The sequence below is a fragment of the Brachyistius frenatus genome, unplaced genomic scaffold (genome assembly GCF_029030835.1).
Source record: "Brachyistius frenatus isolate BFR_SWC_R1_liver_20210118 unplaced genomic scaffold, ASM2903083v1 Contig_4, whole genome shotgun sequence".
In the NCBI taxonomy this organism is placed as follows: Eukaryota; Metazoa; Chordata; class Actinopteri; family Embiotocidae; genus Brachyistius; species Brachyistius frenatus.
This window is the reverse complement of record NW_027210603.1, coordinates 1,427,807-1,453,579: the sequence shown is the minus strand read 5'-3', so window position 1 is coordinate 1,453,579 and position 25,773 is coordinate 1,427,807. Positions and strand designations below refer to the sequence as shown.

The following is a 25,773-nucleotide window of genomic DNA, read 5'->3' as shown; positions in this document are numbered from 1 at the left end:
ACGGTCCAGCCATAGAGTAGGTTTTGACATTGTGTTTTTTTCAAACTTAATAGCACGTCAGAACGCTTTATTAGACATTTTTCAAACTAGTTCAGTTTCATTTTGTCAAAGTAGCTCTCAGAGGAAAAAAACGTTGGAGACCCCTGATTTAAATAAAAGTATGAAGAGGCTGGTTAACTAGCTTATTCAGCATCAAAGCTTCGATCTGAAAGTATTCAAATCTTGATTAAACACGGGTTTATATTTGTGCTGCAGAGAGCGACTTCCTCACCAGCAGTTTGTGTTTGTCTCAGGAATCCACACTGTCGAGGGTATCGCTGTGGACTGGATGGCGGACAACTTGTACTGGACGGATGACGGGCCCAAGAAAACCATCAGCGTGGCTCGACTGGAGAAGGCTTCACAGACCCGCAAGACCCTCATCGAGGGGAAGATGACTCACCCTCGTGCCATCGTCGTGGATCCTCTTCACGGGTAAGATGGACAGAGAGATGTGGGACTTAACAGGATCCAGAAGTGCTCAGCGTAGGTAGAAGAAAATAACACAGAGCTGCAAGTGTAAGGAGGAATACGTGTATGTGCTTATTTGTGGTCTTAGTGTACGGTGAGAGATAATGATGGGTCGTCGTTTCAAATAATTCCCGCTGTGTCACTCACGTCTCAGCAAAACCACATTTCTGTTCACTGCCTTCATCTTATCGCTTATATCTGAGCTGTTTATGGGTTATATTACTTTTATACACATTGTTTTTTTTTTTTTACTGTTTCTTGTCTGTGTCCATCAATAATATCCAGAAGTCTGTGTTGTTGACCACCGTCAGCCTTCATTGAGATCTCCCTTGTGATTACACTCATCAGGCTCAATTTAATAAAGCAGATGCAGCGTTTTGTACAAGACGTGATAGATTTCCTGCACGAGCTCGTAGATATATCTCTTTCTCTTCTTCATTTATTTCAAATATCTCTTAATCTGGCTGTGGATGGATGTGTCTCATTGATAAGACCTCCCGGGCTCCCTCCTGACAAACACATTCTCGTAAACACGCACACACACACACACACACACACACACACACACACACACACACACACACACACACACACACACACACACACACACACACACACACACACACACACACACACACACACACACACACACACACACACACACACACACACACTCTTTGGATTGCTAGTGACAGGGTGATGTGTGTCCACACACTTCTCCGGGGAAAGGCGTTCGCTTCCACTAATGCCTATAATCAATCAGGCTCAGGAAGAAGAGGAGGAGGAGGAGGAAGAAGAGGAAGAGGAAGAGGAGGACTTTGTAGAAAGGACAGAACTAGAAAGAGAGAGATGAAAAAGGAAATATGAAACGGGAATGTCATTCTTATTCCAGCGAGGGGGGAATTGTCTCTGCTTTGGCACATTGGTGCAGACAGCCGGCGCTAAAATCAGCGGTTCAGATTGACAAGTCATCAAGTACCTGGTGACGAACCAGCGGTGCGCCTGTAGGCAGATCAGCCGAGAACCACTGCTGAGCTCTGGATGCTCTGATGAGTGTTTGGTGCTTCAGGGCATCTGGATAAAATGTGACTGCCTTCAGTTAATGCTAAAAACAGAAATCCCTCTCCTTTGTCAGTCATTCAATGTTTGCACCAGTGACAGTCCCCCCTGCTGCCTCCCCAGGTGGATGTACTGGACTGACTGGGAGGAGGACCCCAAGGAAAGCAAGCGAGGCAAGATTGAGCGCGCCTGGATGGACGGCTCCAACAGAAACGTGTTCCTGACCAGCAAAACGGTGCTGTGGCCCAACGGCCTGAGTCTGGACATCCCGCAGGGCATCCTCTACTGGGTGGACGCCTACTACGACCGCATCGAGATGGTCTACCTCAACAGCTCCGGACGCAAGGTCAGACCTCTCCGTGGTCCGAATGATGTGACTGCAGTCTAGAGGCTCAGGGGGAGCAGAGCTGAGGGGGTTTGAAAAGCTGCTAGTGTGCTAAAGAAGGAATGAGCTGTAAGGCAGTGGAATAATGTGGGTGGTCCATCACAATGCAGTCCAATAAACTCTGCCACCCTGAGCCTTTTTTTTTTCTAACACGGTTCTCTCCTTGTGCCTGACCTGATAATATTTTATTTGCAGTCTGTGTGTTGGTTATATTTTTAGCTTCGATGGGGCTGATTTTAACATTCAGGATTTATAATCCCTAAAATGGAATGTTTTGGTTGAATGAATGAAATCTAAATATTAACATACACAGCCAGTTGATTTATGACCTGCATTTTTGGTGCTGCTGCACACTCACATATTTTAGCACCGCTATACACTAGCCAGATTCAGTAATAGAGTTGTAATTAGGCCTACAGATGACTGTGTACGGTACGTAGCCTCTTAGAAAAACTCACTTCACCACCTTGTTGCCTTTTTTTCACCAGACGGTGTATGAAGGTCAGGAACTGAACCACGCCTTCGGCCTGTGCCACTATAAACACTTCTTGTTCTGGAACGAGTACCGTAGTGGCAGCATTTACAAGCTGGACACCACCACCGGCACCGCCACGCTGCTGCGCAACGAGCGGCCTCCCATCTTTGAAATCCGAATGTACGACGCTCAGCAGCAGCAAGGTAGCGGTGAAAATGTCACACGTAGCATCCCTCACGTTAAAGACACGCAGGAGGCCCAAACCGCTGCTCATTTCTGTTTTGTATCGACGACAACTGAAGTCGCAGCTCATTAATGTGCGTTGGTCTGCAGGCTCGAATGCGTGTCGCGTGTACAACGGCGGCTGCAGCAGCCTGTGTCTGGCCATACCGGAGGGGAGGCAGTGTGCCTGTGCAGAAGACCAAATACTGGACCCGGCTGACAACACCAGCTGCAAAGGTAGATACACACATGAAGGATCGGTGCGTGTTTGTTTGTGGGTCAGCAGTAACTCCCCTCCATTAGGTTGTATTTCCATGTTGGACAAGATGAGTCAAGCAGTGTGACTGTGACTGTGACTGTGTGTGTTGTTGGAACTGTTTGCCCTGAAATATTTGAACAAACGCAGACACTCGAGAGGCGGCTACAAAAACAGCTGCACAAACTGGGCACAAAAAACTGCCCAAAATACAGCCTTTGTGAAAATATTCAAGGTGATCTTGTTATTCTACCTTACCCGAAGTTAGTGAACAAAAATCAAAGATTACAATTTTTGTTAAGGTCGTTATTGAAGTACTATCTATTATACGAGTCTCCTCCTGTATGTACAGTATCATGGTTTTAAAATGTGCCCTTCTTTGAGGCCTTATATCTAATTATTTATAAAAGTAATTTCACCATAACATTGATCAGAAGGAGTGAATTTGGAGAAAGACACTGACTATAAAAAAAAAGTGGACTTCGCTTCTGGGTCTGAAAAATGAGGCCGATACGAAAGTGCCTTAAACTGCAATACCACCGCGTGCCACCAGAGGTCGGCTCCAAAAAACCTCCGTCTCCGTAGACGCCCATTCAACTTCTCATCAAATACACACAAGTTCTTATCCTTCTAATTTATTAGAAAATAAGACTCAAAAAGACGTGTTTTTGGGGGCGTGTGCGTTTGATTGACAGGCCTGTGGTGCAGTCAGGTTTCCGCCATTGGTGGGCGGGATGTAATGTTGTCAGGTAACCCCCCCCCAACCCTCCCTCCAGCCCCACCCTCACCCACCCTGCAGCTTCTCCAAATATAGTCACTTCTGTCTCCAAACTGCTCCAAACAAGCAAGATGGCGGCGGCCAAAATCCGAACTTGAGGCTTCATAACAGCCGTTCACAAAACCAACCGGTGACATTGTTGCTTGAAATGACTTCATAATGACTTGTGGAAAAATCTTACTGACTTTGTATTTCGTGAGAAAACTTGTCACTTTTTAAATGAGAGTCTAATGGTTTCAGAGGCTTTCTGAAGCCAGCCCCTTGTGGCCGTCCGTGGTAATGTACTTTGAGTCCCTTTGACGACGGCTTCACTTTTCATACCCAGAGACAACATCCGTTTTTATTTACTACAGTTTTGACTGGCGGATTTCAAGCGTATATCTATAATCCATTGTCCTTCTGTTGCAACGTTTTATAATTCAAAGCTGTAGCCTGCTTCTGTTTACATCCTTCGTGACCTTATTTTTCCACGTTCTCTTTATTCCCTTTCTTCTCCTTTGCAGCCAACCCCTCCTACGTGCCCCCCCCTCAGTGCCAGCCCGGGGAGTTCGCTTGCAAGAACAACCGCTGCATCCAGGAGCGATGGAAGTGCGACGGAGACAACGACTGTCTGGACAACAGCGACGAGGCTCCCGAGCTGTGCCGTGAGTTTCTGCACGTCACGTCCACCGCGCTCTCCAGACAGCCGCCGAGTCGGATGACCGTCGGCTGTCTGGATCCGACGGTCCGCTGATGCCAGAATGAAATCGGAGCGGATACGTGGGTGCCCGAGATGTGTGTGTGTTTGCGCAAGGGGGAATGTAGCAATGTCTGTGGATCTGGAAAAGCTCTCTGTCTGTCTGTCTGTCTGTTTGTCTGTCTGTGGTCAAAGTGCAGACATGTTTCCCTTCCAGACAAAACAAAACCCGGTCCAAAGCAGCTAGAATATCTGCACTCTCTCGCTCGCTCATTTGCACCTCACCCGTCTCCTCTCTTTCACCTTTCCATTTCCCATCTCCACACGCGGCTTCTCGTTTTTCCTCCGTTTCCGTCTCGCCCTACAATGCCTCCTTTCTTCTCTCCAGACCAGCACACTTGCCCCACGGACAGATTTAAGTGCAAGAACAACCGCTGCATCCCTCTGCGCTGGCTCTGCGACGGGGACAACGACTGCGGCAACGACGAGGACGAATCCAACACCACCTGTTCAGGTACGCCGACACACCCCGAAGGCTGATGGGTTGTTTTTGTGTGTGTTGTCCGTACGTACGTCACATTCTTGTAAACACAATATTTCAAGAACAAATTAGGAGAATTTGGTCAAACTTGGCAAAAACATTCCCTTGATACCAGAGATGAACTGATTCGATTTTGGAGGTCAAAGGTCACTGTGAGTTCAATATATAGATGTGGGTTTGGACAGATATACGTATAAACTACATCTTAAGTGTTAAGCGGAGGCTTAAAACAACGAGGCAGTAATTGTAGTTTGTTGTTGTCACGTGACATGAACTCTGCCGTGATGTCTTTCAGCCCGTACCTGTCCGCCCAATCAGTACTCGTGCGCCAGCGGACGCTGCATCCCGATCTCCTGGACGTGCGACCTGGACGACGACTGTGGCGACCGCTCGGATGAACCTGCTTCCTGCGGTTTGTCAACTTAATCTCACGTTATGTCTGTTTGTGCAGGTCGTTTTGACATGTGAGTTATAAGTGGGTATAATCAGCAGTTTGTCTAAAGTGTGTCTCTGTCCACAGCCTACCCCACCTGCTTCCCCCTCACTCAGTTCACCTGCAACAACGGGCGCTGCATCAACATCAACTGGCGCTGCGATAATGGTCAGTGTCTTTTTTTAATTTGTTTTATTCTCTTCTTCTTTAATGTGTCGGTGTGCAGTGGCGACTCCTTTCTGTCTCCTCCTTGTTGTGCATGTTTGGCCACCAACCGTTTATTGTCATACGCTCTTATTTTTTGTCATCTTTTATGCGTTTGTGTGTGTGTGTGTGCATTTGTTTTTGTTGTCCCGTGTTGTGCTGGTCGCCCACTCTGCTGTCTTCCGTTGGTTCTGTCTTTCAGAAAAGGATTGTGGGGACGGCTCTGATGAGTTGAATTGTCCAAACCTGACCGGTTAGTGCATAGATCAACATGCACCAGAACAGCCGTGATGCTAGCCGAGCTGCAGGACTCAGAAACAGTCAGGGCTGCTTTTCTGCTGATTGAACAAGGCCACAAGCTGAGGCCAAAAACACTGCTGCCGCATCTTTAGTGCGCTGCACACATATGTGAAGCTAAATAAGAGTCAGTAATATCCTAAAAATCCAGGTTAAACGATAAAGTCATAGTTTGACTCCAGAATAAATGATTACAATGCAGTTAAATAGTAAAAAAGTACTGAAAGTTACACGTTAGGTTGCCGTTCTACTTTAGTGTGCATTTAGAAGTGCTCAGGATGCTCTGCTGCAAGCTTAATGTATCAGCGCTGGGTACATTCCCTCATGGTGCATGGTCTGATCTATGCAGTCTCTGTGAATATTTTAACTCACATCTCTCACATTCTTCATTTGTATTGATTTGCTTTCACCATCAATGTGTTAAATGTTAAAAAAAAAACACACAAAAAAAAACACATGACTTACTGCACATTGATATGTATCAGCTCCCTGTGTGTTAGTGGGCGCCTCGTGACGTGAGCGAGCGCCTGTTGTTGCGTGACGACATTTGTTTTTCAGATAACGACTGCGGGGACAACAGTGACGAGGCGGGCTGCAGCCACTCGTGCTCCAGCGCTCAGTTCAAGTGTAACAGCGGCCGCTGCATCCCAGATTACTGGACCTGTGACGGAGATAACGACTGTGGCGACTACAGCGACGAGACGCACGCAAACTGCACCAATCAGAGTGAGTGTCTCACGCTGCTGATGTGGTGGGAAACTCCCAAGGAAACTCTTTACTGCAGCAGAATATTTACGTCCAATTTGCCAAATGTCTTTGTGCAGTTGTGTTTTCAGCTCACTCGGTGCACTGCTGGTTTCTCCTCAGTGGTTCATGCAGCACCTACACTTACACACGGATGCCATAGTCTCTAATTAAGACAACAGCAGTAGTTTTAGTGTCTCTGAAACCGAACACACTACCTGGAATGGTTTTATAATGCACTAAAACGAGAAAAGACCTCATTTTTATAATAGTTATCCGTGATTCGATCCACCTCGATGTGCAGAATCTGAACTAGTATAAAATACAAATATTGCTGCAGCTGATGGGACTGACTGCAGTTACTCTCCTGAACCCGACCGGTTTCCCTCATCATGACAACGAGCCGGCACACGATGCACTAAATACTTCTGTCTTGATTTAAAGAAATATGCAGCCAATAACTTTTTTTTGCAAGTTAAAAGTTGAAGCTTAAACACTAAAGAGCATTACTCATAAACAACCTTTCTCTTCTTAACAGTGTTTACGGAACACAACTGTGACAGGTGGTCGTTATTATCATGGGGAGGTTGTTGCATCTCTGCTTCACTCTGTCATGTATTGCCTGAAGGTCACTCGGTATTTAAACCATTGAGAGTTTTTACAGTTTGTATGAGGTCCTGTGTCCCCGAATGGGTACAGTAATAACTGTTTTTAAATATGAGCTCATTACATACAGTAGAAATACCTTCTTATGATTATAGATTCGTAGTTGAGCCTCACAGGGAAAGAGTCAGCTGGTGTTTGACTAAAACAACGACCTTCTTGACTCTCTTCTGTCTCTCTTGTTGCTGAGACTTGTTGCCATCCGTATTTCCATCCGACTGCTCATTAGGTTTTTGTTTTCGGTCTTCTGATGTTGCACATCGTCTGTGCTCGAGGCTGCGTGTCCTGATATGATTGATGCAGGAGATGACTCACAGCGATGTCACTCTTTTTAAAGATGTCTTGTTATTCCCGCAGCCACTCGTCCCCCCGGAGGTTGTCACACGGACGAGTTTCAGTGTCGGATGGACGGCCTGTGCATCCCGCTGCGCTGGCGCTGCGACGGGGACACCGACTGCATGGACATGAGCGACGAGAAGAACTGCGAGGGCGTCACGCACATGTGCGATCCAGCTGTTAAGTTTGGCTGCCGAAACTCCGGTGAGGAGACGGAACTCAGAAATATGTCGCTGTGAAGACGCGGAGCCGTTCGGAGTATTTACTTTGAGTGTAACCCCGCCGTCTGTCCGCAGCGCGCTGTATCAGCAAAGCCTGGGTTTGTGACGGTGACAGTGACTGCGAGGACAACTCGGATGAGGACAACTGTGAGGCGCTGGTGTGCAAGCTCTCTCACCATGTGTGTGCCAACGACTCCACCATCTGCCTGCCTGCAGAGAAACTTTGCGACGGCACCGACGACTGCCCAGATGGCTCTGATGAGAAACTCTGTGGTAAGAAACAACAGCCTGCGTTTCAGGACAGGGAACGCAAGACAGCAAGTAAAACACGACATCTTAAAGCAGGACGTAGCGACACTGGTCCAACAAGTAATGGCCACGCATCATACTCGTGTCTTCTGGAGCGGTTATTGACGCTCTGTTTCTCCTGTTTTTGTCACCGCAGACAACTTGGACACCTCGAAAATGACAAAATAAAACATAAACTTGCAAACGTACAACCCCGTTTCCCCAAAAGCTGGGATGCTGTGTAAAATGTCAATAAAAACTAATGCAATGATTTACAAATCACAAAAAACCATATTAGATTACAGATAGACCAAAGACAACATATCAAATGTTGAAACTGAGAAATCGTATTGTTTAATGAAAAATATCTGCTCAATTAGAATTTGATGGCAGGATCACGTCTCAAAAAGGTTTTAGATTCTTTTTGGAAATCAAGGGTGCTGCACCCGCCAGGCTAAAGGGGAGAGGGACCATCCAGTTTAGTTAAAAAGACAGCATCCGTGACAGTATGACGGTGCATTAGTGTCGTATGTCCTCCTTTGCATCCGTGCCAGCAATTACCCACAATGCCACGGTCATGCTCTTTAAGTTAACTTTGGTCATGTGACCTGTTACTTCACGTTACATCACACCCTTACATTAAGAATTACGACCTTTTCTAAATCAACCATTTAAATTTTGCATATTTTTGTCACATTTTGCCTATTTAACATGTTATTTATTACCTTTGTAACGACTGTACAAACAAAGAATTAATAACTGAACACACGTCTTACTGGAACATGTATCTTTGACAGAAACGCAGAGCTTCAGTGCTTTATTCTTTATCCCGCGTGTCAGTCGTCTGATTTTCTTTTGTCACAGACTTGTGTTCACTGGACAACGGCGACTGCAGCCACAACTGCACGGTGACCCCTGGCGAGGGCGTGATCTGCTCCTGTCCCCTGGGCATGGAGCTGGGCTCCGACAACAAGACCTGTCAGATCCAGAGCTTCTGCGCCAAACACCTGAAGTGCAGTCAGCGCTGCGAGCAGGACAAGTTCAGTGTGAAATGCTCGTGTTACGAGGGTTGGGAACTGGAGCCCGACATGGAGAACTGCAAGAGCACGGGTGAGGAACCGAGGAAACGGTACACAGCGGGAGGGAACAGGGAAGAGAGCGAAGAATTTGAACATTTAATTGATGATACCTGTACAGCTAGCCATGAAAGTGACCCCAACTCGAGTTGTCAGGGTTCAGGACAGCAGGATGAAGAAGTGCAGTGCGGTTTTGGGATAAAAGTAAAGGAGAGGCGGCCCAAGCAGGAAGCTGTGCGGCTGGGAAAGACGCATTATGCCAAAATGTGATTCTCTCTGGAACGATAAAAGAGCATCGGAGACAGAAAAAAAGGAAGAGATTAGAAGCTTTTGATGTAACTGTGTGACGGGGTTCAGACCTTAGCAGTGATTTCAAGATGTCATTGTTATTTTATGAAAAGAAAGCATCTGAAATATCAAACTGAAAGCGAGAAATGCTTCTTTTTAAAGTCACCGAAAGGGCGAGTTGTGAAAAACATACATTTTAAATCAGCTTTGAGTTTTATCATCCCCATAAAGAATATAGTTATCTCCCCGCAGCAACTAGCCAGTGAAGAAACATTCATTCATGAGGCTGCTCCTCGCTGCCACCGGGACGCTGTCACTCATCCTGCTGCCTGTCTGGCTGCCTGTTAGCTCCAGATAACTCCTGTCTTATTTACACTGCGTTTTAATTACCCGGGATTAGAGCCACTTTCAACACAGCCGCTCTGTTATTGGACAAGTCGCACGCTGCAGAGGAACACGGCTGCAGTGTTCTGCAGAGCCGTTCTGCAGTGGTTTGAGCAACAGTCAATAGTGACCAGGCAAAAGTTTTAACCCTTCATCATCCGGTTTTTAAAGATGGATCTTTTCCTCTTCATTTCTACAGATCCTTTCAAGCCTTTTATTATTTTCTCAAACCGCCACGAGATCCGCCGCATTGACCTGAACAAGGGGGAGTTCAGCGTGTTGGTGCCCGGCCTCAGAAACACCATCGCCCTGGACTTCCATCTCAGCCAGAGCGCCCTCTACTGGACGGACGTGGTGGAGGACAAGATCTACCGCGGGAAGCTGTCAGAGAACGGAGGTGAGCACCTTCGACACGTTTGATTTATGTGTTGACAATACAGGAACCACCAGATTTCTTATTGCAGCTTTCAGCCACGTGACATGGCGTTCATCGGTGTGGTGACAATTGCATTTCCATCAGTGAACATTAGGAAAATAACGCAACATTTTACGGTGGTGGATTTCTGTTGTAGTGTTGAGAGGAGGGTGACCAGATCGCAACGGGCCGAAGGTGGTTTATCGGATTAAAAGGACTTTAATGAGTCCAACAGTTTGAATTAGTTCAGTCCCGGTAACCACGTCTGTTGATCGAAATTTTGTTGTGTTTAAAATGAAAAGGAACTGATTCTGTGTGCTTACATCGGTGTGTTACACACACTGGCAGCATCATAAAGGCCAGACCAGTCAGTCATGAACTGCAACATGGCCTCATCATCACAGCAGGAGTAATAATGAGGAAATCACGTGTACAAGTCTGCGCAGAAGTCGTGTAGCATGTCTGTGTATTGTTGCTTGACTTGTGCTGTGTTTACTTTTCCTCTTTCAAGACAGGATAATGAGAAAGCTGCAATAATTTGATCTGACCCTCTGATTAAAGACCAAATGGAAGATGAGAGGGTTTAAAAGAAGCAGGAAAATGTGTCTGTTGCGTCCTGCAGGCTAACAAACAGACCTATTCTGTAATTTTAGCATCACAACCCCCCCTCTCGCCCCCGCTGAGCCAACGCTGTATTTATTGATGTTTGTATTTATTGTACTGACATGTGTTTTCTCCCCAACACAACGTCTCACCATTTCATTAAAGGAATTAAAATTTGTGATGCAGTGTTAGCTCTGAATCTAAATAGCTCGATTACATTTACATAATTTGTAAATGCTAAAGCCAAGAGGATCAGCGCTTCGGGTTGCAGTAGAATCGGAAATATTGTCATCAGCAAATCCCAAGCCTTTAACTGCACATATTAAAATACTGTGTGAATTCATTAAGAAAGTCAAGCACCCCAAAGGAATGTTTATTCGGTTGAGTAAAAAGACGAATAAGATTAGATCCAACTTTAAAGAGTTTAAAACATTTTGCCCAACATGATAACATGGTTGGATGGTTGGATCCTTTGATGGATGGAGGGATGGTTGGATGCTTTGATTGATGGATGGATGGAGGGTTTGATTGATGGATGGATGGATGGATGGTTTGATTGATGGATGGAGGGTTTGATGGATGGATGGTTTGATTGATGGATAGATGGATGGATGGTTTGATTGATGGATGGATGGTTTGATGGATGGATGGATGGATGGAGGGTTTGATGGATGGATGGTTAGATGGTTTGATTGATGGATGGAGGGTTTGATTGATGGATGATGGATGGTTAGATGGTTTGATTGATGGATGGAGGGTTTGATGGATGGATGGATGGATGGTTTGATTGATCGATGTATGGATGGTTTGATGGATGGATGCTTTGATGGATGGAGGGTTTGATGGATGCTTTGATTGATGGATGGTTTGATGGATGGATGCTTTGATTGATGGATGGATGGACAGATGGATGCTTTGATGGATGGATGGTTAGTTGGATGGATGGATGATGGATGGATAGTTTGATTGCTTGATGGCTGGTTTGATTAATAGATGGTTTGATGGATGGATGGATGGATGGATAGTTTGATTGATGGATGGATAGATGGTTTGATTGATGGATGGATGGTTTGATTGATTGATGGATGGATGGTTTGATTGATGGATGGACAGATAGAAAGAAAGACAAATAAATTCAAGTCACGTTGGTTAGTTTAATAAACAGACAAAAGGTTTTGACCATCTATCTTTTCTGTCTCTGTCGTCTGTTCCTGAAGCTCTAACCAGCTTCGATGTGGTGATCCAGTACGGGCTGGCGACCCCTGAGGGCCTGGCAGTGGACTGGATAGCAGGAAACATCTACTGGGTGGAAAGCAACCTGGATCAGATAGAGGTGGCCAAGTTGGACGGCACCATGAGGACCACGCTCCTGGCTGGGGAGGTGGAGCACCCTCGAGCGATTGCGCTGGACCCTCGCGATGGGTAACGACAAAACACACTTACTACCAGTTACAGTGGTATTTAGAGGCGCGATGATTGGGTATAGTAACTCTGGGTCTAGCTTTATGCACTGAGCCTGTTGTACCCCGCTGATTGGATCGCCCGTCCGTGTCCTGCAGGATCCTTTTCTGGACAGACTGGGATGCCAGTTTGCCGAGGATTGAAGCTGCATCCATGAGCGGACAAGGCAGGAAGACCATCCATAAGGAAACTGGCAATGGCGGCTGGCCAAATGGACTCACTGTGGATTATCTGGAGCGGCGCATCCTTTGGATCGATGCCAGGTCATACAGAGGGCGAAGACACTAACACGCTCACACAAACACCTCTTCATCCTCATGTAGTATCTTAGAATAACACGCAGAAATGTAACTGAAAATGGTGCTTCACGCAGGTCGGATGCCATTTATTCTGCCAAGTATGACGGTTCTGGACTGATTGAGGTTCTGAGGGGCCACGAGTACCTGTCCCACCCGTTCGCCGTCACCATGTATGGAGGAGAGGTGTACTGGACGGACTGGAGGACCAACACGCTGGCCAAGGCGAACAAGTGGACGGGGAGCAACGTCACGGTGGTTCAGAGAACCAACACGCAGCCTTTCGACCTGCAGGTGTACCATCCATCCAGGCAGCCGCAAGGTGAGACAGACACGCACAAACACACACTGACCCGACCCCAACGTCCACCTTAAAGCCTGAACCCTCACGGACCTAACTGATGTCGCAGCTGCTGTGTTTGAGTGGCCTGAAATGGTAAAAAATAGGCAAAATGGGACACTCCTTTGTGACATCACACAAAAAAACACCACACCAAAAAAAGCATTATAACTTAATAAATAAAAATATGTATTTGTCTATTTCATGTTTATATATTTTAGCAAATTACCAGGAAAGGCCGTAACATGAGTAAAACCAACACAGACGTTTGACTTAAAATACAAAAATGGAAATAACGCCAGCCGCTGTCACTTACAGACATCAATTATCCAAGTCCACGGACTCAATGATTTGACAGTGGGACCCAGAGTGCGGACATTGGGATTGGACAGCTGTCAAGATACATATTAATTTGGACAAAAACCTAGACGTATTACATGAGACATATATATGTACACTTTATGAATCATTTTTCCACATGTACCCCTCTGTAGCTCCGAACCCATGTGCTGCTAAAGATGGGAAGGAGCCCTGCTCTCATCTATGTCTCATCAACTACAATCAGACGTTCTCGTGCGCTTGTCCTCACCTCATGAAGCTCGGCCCCGACAAATGCACCTGCTACGGTAAGCCTGAACACACACACGCACACGCACGCATGCACGCACACACACACACACACACACACACACACACACACACACACACACACACACACACACACACACACACACACACACACACACACACACACACACACACACACACACACACACACACACACACACACACACACACACACACACAGCTACATGCTCGTCGACTCCCCGTCCAACTCGCAGGCCATTTTCCCTCCTTTCTTGTCTCAGCAAAACTGCTGTCAAACGCCACAGTGTAATCCCTGTCTATTTACATTTTTATCATGTGTGTGTGAGCGATGATTAAACAATCCAGACTGTTTTTTGGTTGTTTTTTTTTACTTGGCGGTGCTCTTGCTGACAGTTTTGGAGCGTATTAAAGTGTCTGTGAAAAGTGAGAGTGAGCCTGTTTGTTCAGGGAGTGAGTTTAGTATTCAGGGCAGCGCTTTCTATTATCTCCAGGGGTAATGGGATGGAGAGCCCCATTCTGTCCGACGCAGCCCTCTCCACATCCACCTCCCTGTCTGGTCTGGCCAACACGGTCTGCCGCTGTCATCCCCTCTCCCTTCCTCTCTCCCCCGTTTTTCTTCCCCTGTCTATCATTCAAGCACCGCACAATTAAATGATAGTTGAGTGTTGAAACCGATGCAGTAGTAACGTATCTGCACTGATTGAATTGGCTCTCGCTGTCACGGCTGTGCTATTGAGTTAGCCAGCCAGACACAATCATTAAAGTCAAAGATGCAATTGGATTAAGTGTTTGTTCAAGTGGCAGGAAATAACACGCAGGTGCAGTCAGCTGTGCTGCGACCGTCCCTCCACAGCTCAGGGCATCACCGCGTCTACTCATGCATAGGACTTCTGACTTGAAGCTGCGTTTAACTCCTCCTCCCCCGCAGAGTCTCGTCAGTTTCTGCTGTACGCACGGCAGATTGAGATCCGAGGAGTGGACATCGACAACCCGTACTACAACTACATCATCTCCTTCACCGTGCCGGACATTGACAACGTGACGGTGGTGGACTACGACGCTCGGGAGCACCGGATCTACTGGTCGGACGTCCGCACGCAGACCATCAAGAGAGCGTTCATCAACGGCACTGGAGTGGAGACGGTGGTCTCTGCTGGTACGGAGGAGGCAACACAAAAACATCTGACCTTTTATGAAAAGGCTCGATGCTTTAAAAGGAAGCAGGCTGATTTAACACTCAGAATTGTATTCATAAATTACAATAAAAATCTAAATAATGTTTCTTGCTCCAAGAAGACACTTTAACAACAAAGACAAAGAAGCTCAGTTATGATTTATTTCTTGTGATTATCCCACAAAGTAATCTATTGTCCAGTAAATGGACAATTTACCATTTATCTGTTAGCCCCATTCCTCAAAGATTTATAGAAGCAAAAATAACAAAGTTCTAACTATACTGTGTTGTAATAAAACCTTTTATTTTGCGCTGGTTTAGTTTGCCAAGTCAAACACTGTAATTGCCATCACCTCCCTTAAACAGCAATTATCAAGTTGTCGATTAACATCTGCAACTATTGCTGCGTTCAAATGTTGTCGTATTTACCGTGTACACGAGGAGAGTCCGTATGAACGGCGCCCTCTTGTGGTATTAACGATGTTGGAACTCAATTTGTTTTCTATGAGCCTCCAGTTCACGAGTTGTGACATGTTTGCTGACGTTTACAGAAATTTTAGTTGGATGTTCTGCTGATATATTGTAATTTTAGTCATGTAGAGTTTGTCTTCATAACTTACATAATAGCCTACATCTGAGGAAAATGTTGATCTTTCCTTCTGTGCCTTTGTATTTCCTGCATTACGTTGTAACTATGTTAGCCTCTGTGGCTTCTAGACGTCGTCCACCTTGTTGTTGCCTAGCAACAGTTTTTTGTTTTTTTACCTCTTTAACCACTTGAGCGCCAAGCATACAGTGCACATGGCTTCCCATGATGTAACCACGAAGTCACAACTTCCATTTGAACGCAACATACGCCCGGCAGGACTGTCAGTCTTTATGCTCGGGGGCTCCACGCAGCGAAACTTATCTGCTGCAAATATTAAGAACAGTTAACAAGGTGGCATTAATAGGTAGCAACAGATGATAAAATCTGTCATCGATTCAGCCGACAATATCCATGCTTGTAGGCTACAAACAACAAATCTGCCAGTGATCATTTCAAACGGAGGCTTTGACAGGCAAAGGAACAGTAACGACCCTGAGGGGCTGAGTGAAGATGCTCCCTCCTTCGCTGCGATGTCTTGATCAGACAGTGATGCCAACAGCTGTCTGTGAGTCTTTGATTCTGAAACCAGAGGGTTGATGAATTAATCGCTGTGTGTCTCTCGTCAGATCTCCCCAACACTCACGGCCTGGCGGTGGACTGGGTGTCCAGGAACCTGTTCTGGACCAGTTACGATGCCAACAAGAAGCAGATTAACGTCGCCAGACTTGATGGCTCCTTCAAAAACGCTGTCATCCAGGGTCTGGACAAACCGCACTGTCTGGTGCTGCATCCAATCCTGGGGTGGGTCACACACACACACACACACACACACACACACACACACACACACACACACACACACACACACACACACACACACACACACACACACACACACACACACACACACACACACACACACAATATAGCTGTCAGAAGCTCTCTCCTGAACCTGCAACACACACACACACACACACACACACACACACACACACACACACACACACACACACACACACACACACACACACACACACACACACACACACACACACACACAGAAACACACCACCACAGGACGTCTGGCTGTCAGCTTCTCCTCTGTATGCTGTCAGAGTCTCTGGCTACAGATCGTTTCTGACCTCTGAGTGATTTGTCACTCGGGAGGAGGTTCCACTTTTTTCTCCGTCCTCTCTCGCTCTTTCTTTGTTTTGAAAAGTCTCCATCTTCAGATAGAATATCTCTGAATTATTTACAGTCTGTGTCTCTGTTGCTTTCTGTCCCTATTTCTGTTTCTGCTCACTTTCTTCTCTCTGTTTACCTTACAATCTGTCCCATCCTGCCTTCCCGCTTTGCACATTTTTCCCTCCTGCTCAGCTGCAAACATAATCTGGCCTCAGTCTCTCCACAGAGCACAGATTCACCATCTGAATTCATATATTCAGCTTTGTTTTGCAGGAGTTTGTGTGCTTTTGAGTATTTGAGGTCACTGAATGAAGGATATCTTCTTTAGAAAAACGTCTCTGCCTTCTTTTTTTCTTGCCCTCCCTCCTCTCCTTGAAAGACTCGGCCTACGTCAGCTGAGGAATGTTTCCGATCTGAGCATTGTTGGCGCGAGGGGAAAATGAGAAGCAGATGCTGGTTGCATATGCCGGGCTTGTCTCCTTTTTCTGGCGTATAAACACACTGACCCCACCAAGAGTGGGTGGTGTCAGAAGAGAGTCGGGGAGGGACGATTTCTGAGCACAAAAACACGGCAGTGTGGGAGTTTAAATGCTTCAGAGGCTTAATTTAAAGTTAACAAACAAACGGAGGGTGTGGTGGATGTTGTCCGATTCAACAGGAAGTGAATGATGAGGCAGAGGATAGATACTCTTTAAACATGCGATCACATTGCTCTGCGTACTCGACGTGTGTGCGTGTTCACATGTGTGTTCACTCAGGACTTGGAACTGTTTGAGCAGCAACTATATTTTCCCTGCTGTTCAGTTTTCCAGCTTCGTTTCTGCTTCGCCCTTCGTCATCAGCTTCTGTTGACTCGATCGGGCCGTGAACTGCAAACAACAGATTGCATGAGAGAATTCCTGTTAAGTTCACACAAACTGTTTGGTTTATTTACAAACCAGATGCTTCACAGATTTACAGCATTTCAGTGAATTTCTATCACTTTCTATCTTTTGAACCACCCAGACACATTTTGCTGGAGAGAAACTTTGAGTTAGATTTAACAAAACAAGCATTCAAAATATGGGCATGGTCAAATGTCGAGGCAGACATCCAACAACCAACCAACAAAAATGAGTCATGAAAACCTCAGATACAAATTTCAAATGTTGATGAAACAGGCTAACTTGAGAGCTGTTTGCCATTCTTACATTTAAAAGTTGCATCGTACCTGAAACAAATCCTTTTAAGATCAGTGTGTAGATACAGTATGAGATATCCAAGGTTAAGGAATTATTGGAATGTGTGCTGAGATTTATTTTACATTAATATGAGAAAAGATGTGAGCTGTATGACTTTTTTTGATAAAATCATTTTGATATTGTTATAAAAAAATATATAAAAAGGAAAAAAAAATTGCAAAATGTTATTAGGTGGAAGATTGTTTAAGTTTGGTCAACAAGGGAAACTGTTTGAAAAGTGGTCCCTCTCTTGCTCATGTGTTTTGTGTCTTTGCTGATTCCGTCCACCAGGAAGCTGTACTGGACAGATGGGGACAACATTAGCATCGCCAACACAGACGGCAGCAACCGCAGCGTCCTCTTCACCAACCAGAAAGGCCCTGTCGGTGAGTGGCTCACTGTGTGTCTGTGTGTGTGTGACTCCATGCGATACAGCACCCCCTAGTGGCAGGGCAGGAGATCACACCGTCAGCTCTGTCTTTGTTTTTCCAGGACTCTCCATCGACTTTGACACTGAGCAGCTTTACTGGATCAGCTCAGGAAACAGCACCATCAACCGCTGTAAGCTGGACGGATCTGCACATGAGGTGCTGGAAGGCGTCAAGGGCAAGCTGACCAAGGCTACTGCTCTGGCCATCATGGGTAGGCCTTCAGAAAATCTTTATTTCAGCCAGTGAAGTTGTCATAAAATTGCAATATTTAAATATTGGCAATGAATGCGGTACAATCCACTGACTAGAAAGTGAAACACTTTTTGATAAGATATATCCTGTTAAGAGGGAATTTTCCTTCCCTCATAGCTTATTTGGGAATTGTGGAGTTGTTGGGTTTCTTTGTGTGACGCTGTAAAGTTCTGCTGTAAGGACTTTAATGTGTTAAGTGCCATGAAATAACCCGTGTTGTGATATGGGGCTATATAAATAAAATTGAACTGAATTGAAAAAAAGACATTTAATGAAATCACTGAGCTGAAACTTGTCTTATTGCAAAAGTATGTGTTTGCCTTAAAATGCCGCTCAGGTAAATATTGTGAGATATAAGATCTGCTTATAATGGAGAGCATAAATCATTCCGTTGTTTTTGCTTCCTTCAGGAGAAAAGTTGTGGTGGGCGGACCAAGGAACCGACCAGATAGGAACGTGTGACAAGAGCGATGGTGGCAACTGGAAAGTCCTGAGGAACAGCACTTCTCCCATGATGCACATGAAAATCTACAATGAAACTGTGCAGAAAGGTGCAGAGCTTGTTTCCATATTCTTCCCCTCAGACTGTGCACCATTTGTTTTTGTTAAATTACTTGGCAAACAAGACTTGGGTTAAAACCGAGCATACGGCTGGACCGTGTATGAAACGCTACAGGGCTCTTAATTTGAAACAAGGGCTTTTAATTTGAAAACTCAGTCATGTGGCATTCGGCCATCCAATGGTGTGACTTCATCCTATTTACCTCACTGTTGCAGAGCAGCCTAAAAAAAAAACAGTGGGTTAGAAAACATGTCCTTGTCTGTTCGAAGGTCTGTTTTGAAGGCTGCATGTAGCCTGTTTATCCAAAGCACATCTGTTTATGTCTTCGTTACTTGTCTCTGATTTGTTTTGTGTATTTGTTCCCGTGCTTTTGTGTTCCCAGGCACCAATCTCTGCAGTAATAACAACGGAGACTGTTCCCAGCTGTGCCTCCCCACCTCCCCGACCACCAGAGCCTGCATGTGCACCGCAGGATACAGCCTGCGCAGCGGACAGCAGTCTTGTGAGGGTACGACGCATTCGTACTCAGACCGGGTTCTTGCGTGTCAGCCACGTGTGGATTCAAGTATGATATTATACACAAACTTTTTACAGGCTTAAAATTGAAAATTGTGTTTGTTTGCTGTAGGTGTGGGCTCCTTCCTGCTGTACTCGGTGCATGAGGGCATACGTGGTATTCCTTTGGACCCGTTAGACAAGTCTGATGCCCTGGTACCGGTGTCAGGCACCTCCCTGGCTGTGGGCATAGACTTCCATGCTGGTAAAACTTTTTCTAATGTTTTTTTTTTTTTTTCTCAAAGGCTAGATAAGACAAGAAATTCCCTGACATGCCATGATGTACCTAAATTCACAACTCTGATATGTTTTCCCTTGTTTCCACAGACAATGACACAATCTACTGGGTGGACATGGGCCTGAGCACCATCAGCAGGGCGAAGAGGGACCAGACCTGGAGAGAGGACGTGGTCACTAATGGCATTGGCAGAGTAGAGGGCATCGCTGTGGACTGGATAGCTGGTGAGAGACACCGTGGACGTGTAAACTACTTTATATGTGTCTACAGCCGGGGTCTCCAACACGCAGCTCGCGAACAAGAATCAGCCTGCGACTCGTTCCTGAGTAGATCGCGGGAGGTTTGAAAAATAGGCAGTGTTTCCCAAACATAGACTTACTTTAGCTCCGTCCACAAGGAGACACACAGAGATCAGAGGACAGAAACACAGCATAGACTCTCGCACTGAGCTGGAAAAGAAACTGCTGCTCATAGATTAGGTAAATAACAAATACAATATTTTCAGCTGGACCGCAACAGGGGGGGGCGGAGCTATAACGAGTGTCTGTCACTGAGTGAGCGAGAGATCAAAGTTACACTGATGGCCGGCTGAATGCACGACTTTTCAAAATAAAAGCCCTCCAGTCCCAATCGAAGGGGAAACACTGGATTTTATTGACTTATTTAATTGATTTATTTTATTAATTTATTTGACACTTTTCAAACCACACAGGAGCTGTTTGCACTGCAGTAGGCATTTAGATAAAATCTGTGTATGCATACAGGAAAAACCACATGCATGCTGTTGAATTTAAGAGTATCAGTTTGTTATTGTTCACATAAAAGGAGCTGATTCAGCTGGTTTGGGTGGAGCTCAGCTATGTGAATAAATATCACTTTCATTTAGAAAGTGGTATGTTCAAGTAGTTCTAAGAGGAAAAAAGGTTGGAGACTCCTGGTCTACAGTTCTTGAATTCACACATTATGGATCATACGTACCAATAAATAGCTTCATTTTTACTTGCTGTGTATTTGAACCTCTGAAAAAAACAGGAAAGAGATCCACAAAGAGGAAACACAAGAGTAACAGAGGTTATTTTCTGATAATTGAGTGTCAAAAAGGAGATTAGAACAGCACGTCTGATCATTGTTCCTCCTCTGTCCTCCACAGGAAACATCTACTGGACGGACCAAGGCTTCGACGTGATTGAAGTGGCCAGACTGAACGGCTCCTTCCGTTACGTGGTGATCTCTCAGGGCCTGGACAAGCCTCGGGCCATCACCGTCCATCCTGAGAAAGGGTGGGAAAAATACCAAAAAATGAAAACGCCTTCTTTAACTTCTTCTGTAATTTATCTTATTGATGACTGAGAATGTCATCTCTGTGTCTGCGTGTGTTTGTGTGTGTCTGTGTGTGTGTCTGTGTGTGTTTGTGTGTGTCTGTGTGTTTGTGTGTGTCTGTGTGTTTGTGTGTGTCTGTGTGTGTTTGTGTGTGTCTGTGTGTGTGTGTGTTTGTGTGTGTCTGTGTGTTTGTGTGTGTGTGTGTTTGTGTGTGTGTGTGTGTGTGTGTGTGTTGTGTGTGTCTGTGTGTGTTTGTGTGTGTCTGTGTGTGTTTGTGTGTGTTTGTGTGTGTCTGTGTGTGTTTGTGTGTGTCTGTGTGTGTTTGTGCGTGTGTGTGTGTGTGTCTGTGTGTGTTTGTGTGTGTAGCTACCTGTTCTGGACGGAGTGGGGTCAGTATCCCCGCATCGAACGCTCTCGCCTGGACGGCTCTGTGAGGGCCGTCCTGGTCAACGTCAGCATCAGCTGGCCCAACGGCATCTCCATCGACTACGAGGTGACGTCACGACAGACCGTTCATATCTCTGAGCTATAATGCTGAAAGCAAACGCAGCTTCACAACATTATTACTCGCTGTGTGCGTGTAGGAAGGTCTGCTGTACTGGTGCGATGCCAGGACGGACAAGATCGAGCGCATTAACCTGGAGACGGGAGAGAACAGGGAAGTGGTGCTGGCCAACAACAACATGGACATGTTCTCTGTGTCTGTGTTCGAGAGCTACCTCTACTGGAGCGACAGGTCAGATATCCCCCTGATACTTCTTGTGTGTGATATTCATCCACAATCTTAATATGAAAAATATTAAACTGCTGTGATTCAGGACGCATGCTAACGGCTCCATAAAGAGAGGCAGCAAGGACAACGCCACCGACTCTGTGTCTCTGAGGACCGGTATCGGGGTGCAGCTCAAAGACATCAAGGTCTTCAACAGGGCCAGACAGCAAGGTGAGCAAAGTCTGCTTTACATGCAAGCTGAGTTATGAATTTGAGGTAATTTCACTTCATGAATTTTGATTCTGTTTGCAGGAACGAACGTGTGCAAAGACAACAACGGTGGCTGTCAGCAGCTTTGTCTTTACCGTGGCAACGGACAGCGCACGTGCGCCTGTGCTCACGGCATGCTGGCCGAAGACAGCAGCAGCTGCCGCGACTACGACGGCTACCTCCTCTACTCGGAGCGCACCATCCTGAAGAGCGTCCACCTGTCGGACGAAAACAACCTGAACGCGCCCATAAAGCCCTTCGAGGACCCGGAGCACATGAAGAACGTCATCGCGCTCACCTTCGATTACCGGGGCGGCGGAGGCAAAGGAGCGAACCGCATCTTCTTCAGCGATATTCATTTTGGAAACATCCAGCAGATCAGTGATGACGGATCTGATCGCAAGACTGTCGTCGAGAGTGAGTTTTTAATATTCTTAAGTTTGTTTTTCATCTTACCAGAATAGACGTATATAAAAACCTTTGGCCCATTCAACTTCTCTCATGAAATACAAAGTACATTTCTCCAGCAGTTATCTCGGTGTTGTTAGCTAAAGTCACTCCTTATTATTCGTTTTCTGGAGGTCCATCTGAAAATAATCCCTCATTCATTCAAAAATAAGCCTCAAAAAGACCTGTTTTGGGGGGTGGGGGGGCATGTCTGTTTGATTGACAGGCCTGTGGTGCAGTCAGGTTACAGCTATCGGTGGACGGGACGTAGTATTGTCAGGTTTCCAATCAGATCAGTCAGATCCACCACTGGCTCCTCCCCCAGCTTGTCCAAATATGGTCACTTCCTGCTCCAAACCGCTCCGAACTAGCAAAGATGGTGACGGGCAGAATCTTCATAACGTTCACAAACCGACGATTGATGTCACTGTTGTTTGCTGTTTGGTTGCCTGTCGTTCTCCACTTTATCTACAGTTTTCCCTCAGTTGATATGGAGACTGCCATTTGTCAAGTCATGCTCCACTTTCTTTTTTAGTGAATAACAAAGAACCTTAGTTTTAAACATCAGATCTCCTGCTGAGGAATCTTCTGGAGAAGAAAGCTGCTGGATTTTGCGACAATACTCCCACTCATCATAACACAAACAGCCAGCTTTTATTCTGAAGTCAAAGCCAAACTAGAAACAAAAGAAAAAAGCACTTTTTTTTCAAACATATATATATTTTTTTTATCTGTGCTTGGAGAACAGAGTGTGTACCAACATAAACAGGCCCTGAGACAGATAAAGCTCCTTTCACCTTATCTCAGCACAACAAAACACACGTGTGCTGTTAATGCTTTACCAAAGTTCTTCTGCTTTAATCTGGTTTACGAGGAATGTGTGATTCCAGCTTGTTTCTCCTACTGTGGCTGCAGAGCAGCAGCTCCCGGGGCAACGTTTTTTGATCTGCTTGAACAATATCCAAACTAGCAGTGAGTGTTGTCACGAGGCCAAGATGTTGTGTGTTGCTGTTGTTCTGCATGTTAAGTAGACTTTCTTCACGAGTGTAATCCATTTTATTTCAGCGACGCAGCTTGTCTTTGTGTTCTTGTGGTTCTCAGTTGCCAGGATGTGCTCGGTGTTTGTGTGTCAGGTGTTTGTGGTGCAGAAACACCGTCAGGCTGCAGCCATCGCTACAGCCCCGGTGTCTGTCTGCCTGTCCCTCTTCAACAGCCTCAGTAGGTCCTTTCTGAACTTCTGGGACATCAGGACGTAGAGGATGGGGTTGATCACTGTGGAGGAAGTCGCCATGAGGCGTGCGAACACGCTGAAGGTGCCGTAGCGCGGCGAGATTCCCGTGGCCCCCGAGCTTTCGTCGGCCAGCAGTGCCAGCATCAGGCTGTAGGACGGCAGCCAGCACAGCGTGAAAGCCAGCACCAGCATGGCCGACGTCTGGGTCACTTTGCTCTGGTAGCGCTCTACTTGTGGGGCGCGGCCCGCCTGCCGACTCCTCCACAGGAACACGTAGATGCAGGCGTACGCCACTGCGATTGTGACCAGCGGAAGGAGGAAGGCCACGATGAAGTGACACAACCCGTAGATCAGCTGGTCGCGGTGGGACAGGAAAGCGAAGCAGGCGTCGTCGTCAGTTGTCCTTCCGGGGGTTCTTACCGAGCGAAACACAAGCTGGGGAGCAGCGAGGCAGACGGATGGGACCCAGAGCAGCACCGCAGCCACGGACACTCTGCGAGGGGAGAGGAGGCTGTGAGCTCTGGTGGGCTTCACCACCGTCAGATAGCGAGACACGGCCAGCGCGGCCAGAGTGAAGATGCTGGCCGACGAGCAGGCGGAACCCAAAAAGCCCACCAGGCGGCACATAAAGTCCCCGAACGGCCACTGCTGCATGGCTACGGCAGCTGTGTGGACGGGAAGCGTGGAGAGCAGCAGCAGATCCGCAGCGCTCAGAGCCAGGAGAAGGGTGTCCGTCCCCGTCCCCGTCTCGGACTGTCCAACACACCCCGCGCCTCTCCTCCTCCGCCGGCCGCACAGGATCACCATCACCACGGTGTGCCCGCCCACTCCCAGCACCAGCATCAGCGCGTCCAGCACCGGGACGAGGACCCGCTCCACTTCGCCTGGCCCGGAGTCGCTGCCATTTCCCAGCGGGTCCTCAGAACCTGTCGAGTTCATCGGCACCATGCTGTCTGCACTCACTGTTAAAACACACCTGACTTTTGTTGCATTAATAAAACTACTGATAATACAAGTGGGAGTGATTAAACATGCTCAACAGTGTTCAGCAGCAGGAATAACATCACACAGATTTCCTGGAATTTCACATAAAGGATGATGAACAATAATCAATCAGGGCAGAAGGTAGTTGATACACACTTATACACACATTCATACGCACATCACACGTTCATATTCAAACATATATTCATAAAATGAAAACTTTGCCTACAAAATGTCCTTTAAAACACATCCAACCATTGAACCTTTTCATACTTCAAGCTGCCTCCTGTGTGCTGAAGGGAAATCGAGCTCAACGTCAATCCTCCAGTTTGGTCCACCTCTGTTTTTTGGGGGCATCCGAGGGAACAAAGTAAAACCCCTTCGCCACATTCAGGACTCTCCCGACTTCTCAGCTGCTGAATGAATCATCCTGGACTCCTGTTAGTGCTCAGAGCTGTAAGATTGTGTGATTTCCTGTCACATCAGAGCGCCACATGACATCTCGGTCCGGCGCTGAGCTTATTAAGTCCACAATCAGAAAGTCTCCTGCCTCAGAGGAAAAATAAGGATCTCCTGAGAAGAATGCTGAAAAAAAAAAAAAAAAAGAGGTGAAGAGTTTGACAGTAAGCGAGGAGTGGCCCATCTCACCATACTCAGTCCAGTGTTCACCTACAGCGGTAGGTGAACTCTGGACTGAGTATGGTGAGATGGGCCGGCTCTCTGTGGGAGGGACCAATGACGCCAAACTAACTTTTTTCCCTGTGCTTCCTTGTTTCTGCTCATTTTCTGAGAGGATCTGTACATTTTTCTAGACGTGCACACACATACACACAGAACATACACAGCATATAAACACACAGAGACCGAATGAAACGGTGTTTGTCTTCAGAATCGGGGTAATTATTGACTGGCAGCCTGATTGCAAACACTGAGCTGCTATCACAGCAACCGCAATAAAATCAGTTTCAGTGGAACCACCGGCGCTCAAGAGCTGTAAACTCAGTTTATCTGTATTATTGTAAACAACAAATGAAACCTGGATA

At 46.4% G+C, this 25,773-nt stretch overlaps 2 protein-coding genes across 5 annotated transcripts in view; one reads left to right on the top strand and one right to left on the bottom strand.

Moving 5' to 3' along the window:
• LOC138626848 (low-density lipoprotein receptor-related protein 1-like) overlaps window positions 1-25,773 on the top strand; it is a 102,371-nt gene that overhangs the window by 50,305 nt on the left and 26,293 nt on the right. For 2 of the 4 annotated variants that reach the window (XM_069708834.1, XM_069708818.1), the window contains exons 13-42: window positions 294-474; window positions 1,693-1,915; window positions 2,443-2,632; window positions 2,763-2,888; window positions 4,189-4,329; window positions 4,750-4,875; window positions 5,198-5,314; window positions 5,423-5,503; window positions 6,395-6,562; window positions 7,601-7,783; window positions 7,876-8,073; window positions 8,953-9,198; window positions 10,036-10,233; window positions 12,072-12,276; window positions 12,414-12,578; window positions 12,689-12,933; window positions 13,446-13,577; window positions 14,489-14,716; window positions 15,950-16,124; window positions 18,020-18,114; window positions 18,221-18,370; window positions 18,822-18,962; window positions 19,356-19,481; window positions 19,602-19,733; window positions 19,856-19,990; window positions 20,917-21,046; window positions 21,453-21,579; window positions 21,671-21,822; window positions 21,905-22,029; window positions 22,111-22,485. In XM_069708834.1, the coding sequence (XP_069564935.1) occupies window positions 294-474; window positions 1,693-1,915; window positions 2,443-2,632; window positions 2,763-2,888; window positions 4,189-4,329; window positions 4,750-4,875; window positions 5,198-5,314; window positions 5,423-5,503; window positions 6,395-6,562; window positions 7,601-7,783; window positions 7,876-8,073; window positions 8,953-9,198; window positions 10,036-10,233; window positions 12,072-12,276; window positions 12,414-12,578; window positions 12,689-12,933; window positions 13,446-13,577; window positions 14,489-14,716; window positions 15,950-16,124; window positions 18,020-18,114; window positions 18,221-18,370; window positions 18,822-18,962; window positions 19,356-19,481; window positions 19,602-19,733; window positions 19,856-19,990; window positions 20,917-21,046; window positions 21,453-21,579; window positions 21,671-21,822; window positions 21,905-22,029; window positions 22,111-22,485 (5,016 nt within the window). Of the gene's footprint in view, window positions 1-293; window positions 475-1,692; window positions 1,916-2,442; window positions 2,636-2,762; window positions 2,889-4,188; window positions 4,330-4,749; window positions 4,876-5,197; window positions 5,315-5,422; window positions 5,504-6,394; window positions 6,563-7,600; window positions 7,784-7,875; window positions 8,074-8,952; window positions 9,199-10,035; window positions 10,234-12,071; window positions 12,277-12,413; window positions 12,579-12,688; window positions 12,934-13,445; window positions 13,578-14,488; window positions 14,717-15,949; window positions 16,125-18,019; window positions 18,115-18,220; window positions 18,371-18,821; window positions 18,963-19,355; window positions 19,482-19,601; window positions 19,734-19,855; window positions 19,991-20,916; window positions 21,047-21,452; window positions 21,580-21,670; window positions 21,823-21,904; window positions 22,030-22,110; window positions 22,486-25,773 lie in introns of all 4 variants that reach the window. The other 2 variants (XM_069708826.1, XM_069708810.1) reach the window with 1 other exon arrangement.
• LOC138626878 (galanin receptor type 2-like) lies at window positions 23,192-25,384 on the bottom strand. Its single transcript, XM_069708842.1, has one exon. The coding sequence runs from the start codon at window positions 24,692-24,694 to the stop codon at window positions 23,672-23,674; it is 1,023 nt and encodes a 340-aa protein (XP_069564943.1). The 5' UTR covers window positions 24,695-25,384; the 3' UTR covers window positions 23,192-23,671.